Source organism: Pteropus alecto, unplaced genomic scaffold (genome assembly GCF_000325575.1).
Source record: "Pteropus alecto unplaced genomic scaffold, ASM32557v1 scaffold33, whole genome shotgun sequence".
Classification (NCBI taxonomy): Eukaryota; Metazoa; Chordata; class Mammalia; order Chiroptera; family Pteropodidae; genus Pteropus; species Pteropus alecto.
In genome coordinates, this window is record NW_006435762.1 from 6805332 (window position 1) to 6816343 (window position 11012).

Consider the following 11012-nt stretch of genomic DNA (forward strand, 5'->3'; position numbering starts at 1 on the left):
TAAGAGTTTGGGAAAAAGAAAAAATAGACAAGAGAAAAAAAAAAAAAAAAAAAAAAAAGATACTCTAGAATCTAGGTAGAATCAGACACCAAAATGGACCAGGAAAAGAGTCCATGCAGGAGTAACAGGAACTGTTTACACATCTTAAAGTAGAAAGTTTTGTGATGTTAGTGAGAATTAAACTCCCATGATAGATAGTCTAAAAATACTAAATGTTCAAACTACCTGTTCAGGAAACAGAGTGTTCTCTGTATTATTTTAGTTCATTTAAATTAATTCTTCTGTTTGCCAAATTGTAAATTATATTATATCATTCTAATATTGAAAAACATTACCATAAATACAGAAACTCAGATGGGCTCAACCAACCATTCAGTTAGAATGTGTTACATACAGTAATTGTGATTACACACAGGTACCTAAAGAAAGGCCAGCCCACTCAGGGAACTGACCAGGTGGTCATACATATGCAAGCTGTATAAAACAAATTTACACAAACCTGCTGAATTTCATCAAATAATTTTTCCTCAAATGATTTTGACTGAATTTTGCAACTTATAGCTCATTAATTTGGCATCCTATAAGCATACTTTTTACATATCATTTAACGATCGGTGTAACTCAGGCCTCAGAGTAAAGTGAGTTTTATACTTTTCAGCTAGATTATCTGCTAAATTTAATGTGCTATTACCATTTAAGAGTAAACTTTGACTTTTTTCCCTAAGAATCAAGCACAGATAATAGTTTCCTTTTATTTTTTACATATTCTATTCAATTAGTAAAGCATGAACAACAAATAATTATTGTCACTTCTTATATGCAGTTGACATGCAAAATTGCAATTAAATAAGAAATTCTTACTGCATTTACAGACACTATAGCAATTGCCAGGGCTATTTCACCAAACCAGACAGAAAAAAAATCTCATTATACTGGAAAATTAAGTCAGGGAACAGAGTCTTCTGAATTACTGTTTTTATAGTTTTATCTTTTGCTCTGCTCTCAAATTGAAGCCATTAAAGCTTTCAACAACAAAAATGTATTCCACAAATATGGGCTTTATTTGTACAAACTAGGTTAGTACTGAAAAAATTTATGTCAACTGATTTTAGCTTATAAGGACTATTCTTAAATTTTAAAATTCCTCTGGGCGCTCATATAGTTCACTAGTACAGCATCTAAAGTAATACTGCACGAAGGTGCATAATGAATGCCTTTTGATGATGCACTGACATTTCTAAGAAATGCCTTTACCTCAGATCAATTCGCTCAAATTAGAAAATGAGTTGATGTTCAAAGCTTCGGGAAATGCTATATGAATATTTTTTTTCCCATTGTACAATAAAGATTCAATCATAGAACTATCATAGGAAATTGAGATTCTGTTTTATATTTTAAAATTAATCTACCAGATCCATTCATTTATTTTACTTGAAAAATACATTTTACAAGTAGGAAAGTCTTTATATGTATTCCTAATTCTAATAATATCTATAGTGTTTTATACCAAGTTATATATTACTGGTATCTTCATAGTCAGTGGGTCAAGTCAACCACCTATGACGAACATGTTTTTCTACAACACATATATAACTCCTGTTCATGACTAATTATTACTAATTCTTGGAACTATTAAACTGAACTCTTCAGCATTATGGAAAAGCTCTCTTGTTCTTTTTATAAACAGACTAACAAGAAACAACTCTGCAATAACAAGATATAGAATTGGTAGTTGTAAGTCAAATGTAATAATAACTTTTGTATAAACATTAGCCACACTTTCCTCTTATCTATCTGAATCATAGCTAATAGTTAGTAGATGCTTCCCACTCTCAAAAGTGCTTGAGTAGACCACTGCATTTCCCACTGGTTCTTGTTATTGAAATTTAAGGCTTCTGGTCATAATTTAAGTTAATTAAGGCTGTACCTTAAAGGATCACTCCAGAAATTTTTAAACTCTATAGAATTTTTCCAGTGATCCTTTATTAGTGGATTGCTTATAATGGAACTCGTTATAAGCACCTTTAATAATTTATCTCATTTACTCGTAATGCTATAGATGCAGCACCATTATTGTTTTCAAAATCTAAGCATAAAGACATTAAGTAACTGGTCTAATAAATACATATCAGAGATAGATTTTGAACCAGTTAGTCTAATTATGGAATCTACTAAGTTAGAGATTACGAAAGTCAGGCATTCATGTAATAAATTCCCTCATTGTGATTGTTGAGCAATAAAGTAACAGTGCTGTGATTATATTTCTAAGTGGCATTTGTAATATATAACTTATTAAATGAAACTTTTGTTAACATGTATTTATCATCTAAAATATTCATCATCCATTGTGCTAGGCTACATCTGCAGCTACCAGAGATTGTATTTTACATATTAAAATTTTAGCCTTTTTCTGGATTCATCTTTTATTTCTATATAATTTACTTAGCTTCAGCCACTAAAAATGTGTGAAATAAAGCATTTAGAAGTATCAACTTATTTTTCAACTAATTGTATGCTCAGTAAGAATACAAATTTCTTTATTGATCTAAACCTGTCATAGTCTAGAAAAAAAATACCTTTTTAGTTCAACTTTTATCTGTTTTTGTTTGTTTGTTTGTTCCTTATAAAGGGATAAATGTAAAGTAGTCCTTTATCCATGGTTTTGCTTCTTATGGTCTCAGTTACTTGCAGTCAGTTGTGGTCTGAAAATATTAAGTGAAAAATTTCAGAAATAGACAATTCATAAGTTTTAAATTGTGTTGCCTTCTGAATAGCATGATGAAATCTCCTGCTATCTGTTTTGTCCTGCCCAGAATGTGACTTGACCATTTGTCCAGCATCTCCACTGTTAGTCATTTAGTAGCCATCTTGTTTATCAGATCTACTGTCTTGATATCACAGTGCTGGTATTCAAATAACCCTTATTTTACTTAAAAATGACCATAGTGCAAGAGTGGTGATGCTGTCAATTCAGATGTGCCAAAGAGAAGCTGCAACATGCTTCTTTTAAGTGAAAAGGTGAAAGTTCTAAATGAGGAAAGAGAAAGAATATAAATTCTGTAGTTGCTAAAATTTATGGTAAGAATAAATTTTCTGTTTGTGAAATTGTGAAGAAATGTGTGTACTGTTTTTTCTGTAGCACCTCAAAACTGCAAAATTTACAACCACAGTGCATGATAAATGCTTAGTTAAAATGGAAAAGACACTAACTTTGTGAGTGAATGTTTTACAAAAATTAAATATTTGAGAAACAGACAACAGTCACATATCTTTTTGATAGTATATTGTTGTAATCTATTTTGTTAATCTCTTACTGCGACAAATTTATAAATTAAACTATCATAAATATCTATAGGACAAGGAGTATATACAGAGTATTATACTATCTACAGTTTCAGGCACATAGTATATCTGTTGAGGGTCTTGAAACATATCCTTTATGGTTAAAAGAGAACTACTCACTATAAAAATTATTTTAATATATTGAATTTGAAAAACAGTTTGGCTTCTGGTGTGGGCCTGGGTAAGAAAGGATCTCACTTAAATCAATAAGATATGTTGAAAATATGGAGAATATTTTCTACCTTTCATAAAAATTTCATTGTATAAAAAAGACCAAGTGGCACAACATAGAATATAAGAATGTTACAGATTTTTCTATTTGAATAAACGTCACAAGTTTCTATGATCCAGTCTACATTAAAGTACATCATTTTTAGAGAAAGATTCATGTGGTTGATTCTAAAATCTGCTACATGTATTTTTGAAATTACCCACATAGAGTAGCTGTAAAGCAATATGACAGTATAAATTAAATGAACTTTGCGTATCAGTAATAGAAGATATATGAAGTTTGAATGGTATAATTATATGATACATGCTGAGTTTGCTGAAGATTTTTTTCTTTAATATAACATTTTCATTGCACTTGGAAATTGAAACTTCTGGTTAAAGAAATGTGATATGTCCTTTACTTGTCTCATAGGGCATAGATATTTTAAAGAAAGCTACATTCTTTGTGGGACTCATGAAATAATTTGTGCTGACTCAAAATTGAATATGTTATCAAACTTTTATTTACTTAATAGCTTATTACTCAGTTTAATTTTTGAGGAGTTTATTTTAGATAAAGTGAAACAAAACAGAGCAGAGATTTATGTTATATTTTTGCAAAAGCTATGCTATTTCCTTAAGGCAAGATAATTTTAAAGAAATGGATATACACACACACTCTTAAGTGGTTAAATTCTTCATTGTATATGCTATCACATACTTTTCTTGATAATTTTTCCAAAATACTTTGGATTTTGTTACATCAAGTGGCTCTATCTGCCTTTGACCCAAATATTGCGCTCCTAGAAGATAAAATATAGTGAAAATTTATAAATGTGTATTAGTCCAAAGTCGTAGTAAGGGTGAATTTAGTGAAAATTTATAACGGTGTGATGAGTCCAAAGTCGTCGTAAGGGTGTCGGGCAGATATCCATCATGATGAGGAGTTAATATCTGTATCTGCATTACATTTTAATTGATGGTTCTGTCTGATATTTGAAAAGCGTTAAATTGCTGATGTCCATGTGATGGAATGACTATTGTCAAACTGAAAATGAAAACTCTGCCTCATCACTGCAGTGGTTTTTAAGTGATTTGCAGGGAAACGACTTTGAATGTTTGTATTAGAGGTCAGAAATAACAATCTCACGTTTTTATAGTAACTCCTATGTGCCAAGTATTCCTTCAATATAAACCATGTTCTACAATTTATTTTTTGAAAAAAGCCTTTAGAGAGACTCTGGTTCATTAAAATGAGAGGGGAAAAAATCAAGAAAACCACATTGAGACAATATTAAGTAAATTAATCAATAATACATGAACTGAATAAAGAAGTAAATATAGTATCATGTAATGATAGGAATGTATTGATGTTTAAACCAAACAAGAAAAACATTGACTAGTGCTAAGAAATTGCAGTATTTTATAATGTATATTAAAATAAATTGAATTGTGAAGCATTTAACATGAGTTTACTGCCAACTTTTTAGTCTTATATCTTTATAAAACCACAGTCACCTTAAGAAGTGTGTACCCAAATAGCACTTTCTCAGTCTTAATGGAGTTATTCAATTTTGGATCTCAGTTTCTACTTCTGTAATATGAGAGGGTTAGAATTATGGATTTTAAAGATTCTTTAGTTCTACTTGTTTCAGGTTTTTTTTTCTATCCTGTAGTATTCTTTTATTTTATTTAACCAAGTGTGATTTAGATACTTTATCAGTTAATCGCCCCCAACCAACCTGAATAATTATTACTAACTCAATTCGTTACTCGTTACTCCTTTTCTCTGCTTGTCTAGATGTGACCAAAGACAGAATTCAAATACTGCACTTTCTTGAATTATTTTGGAAATGGGGACAAGCAGAAGGGAGGGAGGGCAGGAAAGAGGGAAGTCAAAAGAAAGAGTCCGCAGAATTATTTCTGGGGCTGTTTTGTCATTCATAGTAACTGCATGATAACAGCTGGCATGTCATGTGTGCTATAAAACAATGTTTTAGTCTCTTTATATAGACTAAATGTTAAAAAAGTCAAACAAACCAATAATTATCATATGTCTGTACATGGATATCAAGCAACCTACGCTCCTTCACAATGTCTTGCACAATTATATAATTTCTTCTGCTTTATTGAACTGACTTTATTTCTCCCAATAATCTTTGACATCCTCTCTCTTCTAATACCAGAAATGTCTTTCTAACCCATGCCATATTCAATGGATATATTAGGTTCACTGTCTCAATTTATTCTAATTACAGCACTGTAGGGTTTATATTATTATTGTATCCACTTCACAGACGAAGACCCTGGGCTGCATAGAAGTTAAACCATTTGCCCACGAAGTTTATCAACTTTCTTAGATTTTTCTCTGGCCTATGTGCTCTATTGCCAAAACATACTAATCTGGTTTTTCAGCTGATCCACATACCATATGTTCTCATTCTTCTGTGCGCTTGTAGATTTTCCCTTGCCTGGATGCCTTCCTCTCATATCACTGGTCTACCCTAGTTAACTCCCTCTCTCTTGTCAAAAATGCATCAGAGGTAACTTGGGAAGTCTTTTTCCATATTCTCTGGTAGGATCAATCACCCTTGAGTCTCCTTTGCACTTTGCATATTTTATTTGACTTACTTTTTTGTTTATGCTTTTGTTTCTCTGAATTGTTCCCTACTTGAGAAATACGGATCCATTTATCTTTGTCTTCATTGTTTATCACACTACTGACAGGGACTAGATACTCATTTATTGAGTCAATGCTGGGTAAGAACAAATCCTAGTTTATGAGAAATCTGGTGAGAATTATAATTCTTTATTTTATAAAGTTTAATATTTAATTATATTTGAACTTTCTTTTTTTAAATTAAAGTTTTTAGGGTGGCATCAGTTAATAACATTATATGTTTCAAGTGTAAATTCTCTAATACATCATCTATATATTGAATTGCGTGCTCACCACCCAAAGTCTAGTCTCCCTCAGTCACCAAATATGTGACCCCCCCTTTACCCTCTTCGTCTTTCCCCCACCCTTCTTCCCCTTTGGTAACCACTATACTGTTGTCTGTGTCTATGAGTTTGTTTTGTTTGTCCTTTCGTTGCTTTCTGTTTTCTATGCCACATATAAGTGAAATCATAGGGTTCTTGTCTTTTCATGTCTGATTTATCTCACTTAGCATGATACTCTCAAGACACATCCATGTTGTTGCAATGGCGATAATTCATTCTTTTTATGGCTGTGTAGTATTCCATTGTATTTATGTAGCACATTTTCTTTATCCAATCATACATCAAAGGACACTTAGGTTGTTTCCATGTCTTGGTTACCATGAATAATGCTGCAATGAACATAGGGATACACATATCTTTATGAACAAATGTTTGTAAATTATTCAGGTAGATATCCAGAAGATGGATTACTGGGTCACATGATAGCTCTATTCTTAAGTTTTTGAGGAAACTCCCTACTTTTTTTTTCCCTACTGATTGTAGCAATTTACATTTCCTCCAGCAGTGTGCATGGGTCCCTTTTCCCCCACAACCTATTCAACACTTGTTATTTCTTGTCTTATTGATGATAACCATTCTAACGTGTAAGCCAGTATGCCATTGTGGTTTTGATTTGCATTTCCCTTATAGCTACTGAGCATGTTTTCATGTATTTGTTGGCCCTCCATAGATCTTCTTGGGAAAGTTTCTGTTGATGTCCTCTGCCCATTTTTAATTGGAATGTTTGTTTTTTTGTTGTTGTTGAATTGTCTGAGTTTTTTATATATTTTGTATATTAGTCTCTTATTAGAAGTATTACTTGCAAATATCTTCTCCCATTTGGTTGGTTGGATTTTTGTTTTTTTGATGGTTTCTTTTGCTGTGCAGAAACTTTTTTAATTTGATGGAGTTTCATTCGTTATTTTTGCTATTACTTCCCGTCTTTATGAGGTCAAGTTTATGAGGCCCTCTTTGAGATCAAGGTCCATAAGTTTAGTACCTACGTTTTCTTCTATGTATTTCATTGTTGCAGGTCTTATATTTGTCTTTAATCTATCTTGAATTAATTTTTGTGTATGCTGCTAGATAACAGTCTAGTTTCATTCTTTTGCCTGTGGCTTTTCAATTTTCCCAGCACCTTATTTATATGAAAAGCCTTTCTCTTTTGCATTGTATGTTTTTGGCTCCTTTGTCAAATTAGTTACCCATATTTGAACTTTCTAAAACATTCATAACATTTTAATTTATATGGGCTTCTACCAGTCAAGATTGGAGCTGTGCATACCCATAATTCTGTGCATAATGCCACTCCCTTTCATGAAGTTCTTGTTTGTATCTTTTTTATTGGCATTCATATGTCAACCTCTGGCCCTAAGGTAGTTGGCTAATCAGTTGTCAGGTGAGCTCTGTTTTTTGCCCACAGTGGGGCACATAGAAAAATCATAAAATATAGTGAGGGACCTTAGAGTCCAGCTGGAGTGACATATCTAATATACAGAATATTTAGTTACGAATACTCTTAATCTGCAACTATAACACACGAGTGGGTTACTGAATACAGATCGAGGACCACTTGTAGTTAATTAGCCTAGTTATCCTAATACCACTCTGCAGGATACAACAAACTGTCATCCAAAACTATGTAGGGAGAAAAACCTCCATCTGTCACTCCTGTAGCAAGGTTATGAAACCAAACTCTCCTAGCATGGCAGAAGGCTTCCTTCTTTGGACAAATGCCATCTCAGACTTGTATTTAAAGTTCAGTGCATCAGGATAATTCGTGTCACTAATTCCATGGAACACCTTGGTCTTGCATGGTAGCCTTAAATTTTTCCGATCCTTTTGATTACTCATCACTATGTAATGTACCGGATTTTGCTGCTTATATTTCTATAGAGCTGCTACTTCATTTGTTGTTCTGCCTATTCTTATCCTAAATTTGTGTTTTAAAAAATTGATTCTGGTAATGTAAATTATCCCAGTGTCTTTTATTCCCCCCTTAACTTATCAAATAGCAGTTTTATTGCTTTTGTCCTTAGTTTTTTCTTAAAAGTGATTTTGAAAATGTGTAAGCTTAAATTTTGCCTTAATTGTAATATGTGCATTTGTGACTGTAGTTTTTTTCTTGAGCTTCAGAGGTTAATAGTATATGTGTGTATATGTGTGTATATTTTGTTCTCTCATAAGCTATTTCACTAAATACCTTCTACTTTTTTTTTCTTTTATATTTTTTCCTCTAGTAACATGAATACTAAAACATAAATAATTAACTAATATATGATATTCCTATAGGGGCAATGCATTTCTGCTGATTTTAATCATGAAAATTTTATGGACATATAATATAGTTTACTGTTGTGTTTTCACTTTGGATGTTTTCTTTATTGTTTATTTTAAGAAACTATACTTCCCTTATTTTCACAGGTAAAAAGATGGCCTATCAAAAGGTCAGTGCAGATCAAAGAGCTCCAGGACATTCACAGTACTTAGACAATGATGACCTTCAAGCCACTGCCCTTGACTTAGAGTGGGACATGGAAAAGGAACTGGAAGAACCTGGCTTTGATCAGTTCCAGCTAGACAGTGCTGAGACTCAGAACCTGGAGAACTCAGAGACTGCGGACCTCAATCTTGATTCCATTCAACCAGCAACTTCACCCAAAGGCAGGTTTCAACGACTTCAGGAAGAGTCTGACTATGCTACCCATTATACGAGATCTGCACCAAAGAGTAACCACTGCAACTTTTGCTGCCTTTTAAAAATACTTTGTACAGCCATCATTTTATTTATTTTTGGAATTTTGATAGGCTATTATGCACATGAAAATTGCCCTTCAAATGCTACATCTTCAGGAACACTTGATCTTCAGCTATACCAAGAGATTCTCAAGACAATCCAAGCAGAAGACATTAAGAAGTCTTTCAGGTAGGTATCGAAGAAATGGATGTTGGTAGGGTGCATTTCCTGGGAAAGGTGTTTCACAGAGAGTAGTGAGCTGGTGATCATAGTTTAAGGTTAATCTTGCAAGCTGATAAACATAACTTACCAGCATGTTCTTCATAGAGGGGGTACACATTTTCAGATTTATGATACTGTAATACAAATTTATGATGCCGTTTTATTAATTGATAATAAAAACTATAGCTACTATGGAGACTAAAAGACTTGAGCCAGTGCATTTTCTCCCTCTTGGGAAGCCCAAGTAGTCTAATGAGATTCAAAGACTGTTGGATGTACTTGTAATAAAAACTAAGGCATTAACCATATGATTGCATTTTTAATGACATCAGAATAAAGAAAACCTTCTTTATGGGCAGAAGTAATTATCTCTTATGGTCAGGAGCTAAGACAAGCACTGGTAAAATTTGATCCCCTGCATCCCTGAGCATCCTAATAAGCATATTTTTATTGAAACACATTGAGTTTTATATATCAGACAATTCTAAAAGCTGACCTCTCTTTTTAAGGTAAGTTTGCATATGACTTGTCTAGCTAGAACCTGTTGACTTTTGATAAGAAACTATTCTTTATTAGGTCTTAATTATGAGTTCTTGAGAAAAACTCCACTGATGTCATATAACCAATGGGTAACTTGAAAATTTTGTTGCTTGTTATATTATCATACATGTTCTTCTAAAGTGTTCCCCAGTTTACATGTTCATTTAAGTGAGGAACTGTAAGGGGAAGATTAGATATTAACTTCCACATATATTTTTCATGTTTGTTAAGAAAAGATAGCCATAGATGAATCATATGAATATTGTTTGTAGGTAAAGGAGAGGATGCTACTTTTCTAGTATATTCTTTCTGGATTACGCTGACTTATTACAGCCAAGATATAGGCATGTGTTTATTTCTAGGGATTGTCTAAGGAAAATACCTACTGAAAATGGATCGTTTAATCTAAAATATCACATGTATTGATGTTGGTGAATTATTATTCTCTTCCTGAATATCATATTGGAATGACTAATTGGAATTTGCTTCCTACCCTCTTCTGTGTCTGCTATTCAATGTAGCATAAGCATCCCCAAATATTCAATATGCAGATAACACTTTCTATGGTATTTCCCAATGTAAAATTGTTTATACTGAATTGACGTGAAAGATATCTATTGTAGTATAATGAGTTATTGTATCAGTCAGTATCCAACCAGGAGCATAGAAAACTGAATATTTAAAGCAGAGAAATTCTATCTGTGATGAAAAACTGAGAATCCAATCTGGGGACACCGAGGCAGTCCAGAAATTAACAACAAAATGAAACCATTACTGAACCTAGGCTGGAGAAACAAAGGGAGTTGGGAGTAACTTGGTAGAATTTGGAACTTTCTGCATACACAAATGTATGTGTGTGTGTGTGTGTGTGTGTGTGTGTGTGTGTGTGTGTGTGAGGTGTCTCAGCCAGAGACACAACTGAAGACAGAGAGTAAGAAGTACCACAGCTTCTCCCATCCTCCCGCCTTGCAGTGTTTTG

General features: G+C 32.9%; 1 protein-coding gene across 1 annotated transcript in view; it reads left to right on the top strand.

Moving 5' to 3' along the window:
- The window catches only part of NAALADL2 (N-acetylated alpha-linked acidic dipeptidase like 2), a 799198-nt gene that overhangs the window by 180054 nt on the left and 608132 nt on the right, over positions 1-11012 (top strand). Inside the window, exon 2 of the mRNA XM_006910847.1 lies at positions 8959-9460. Coding sequence (XP_006910909.1) covers positions 8959-9460 — 502 coding nt within the window. The remainder of the gene's footprint in view (positions 1-8958; positions 9461-11012) is intronic.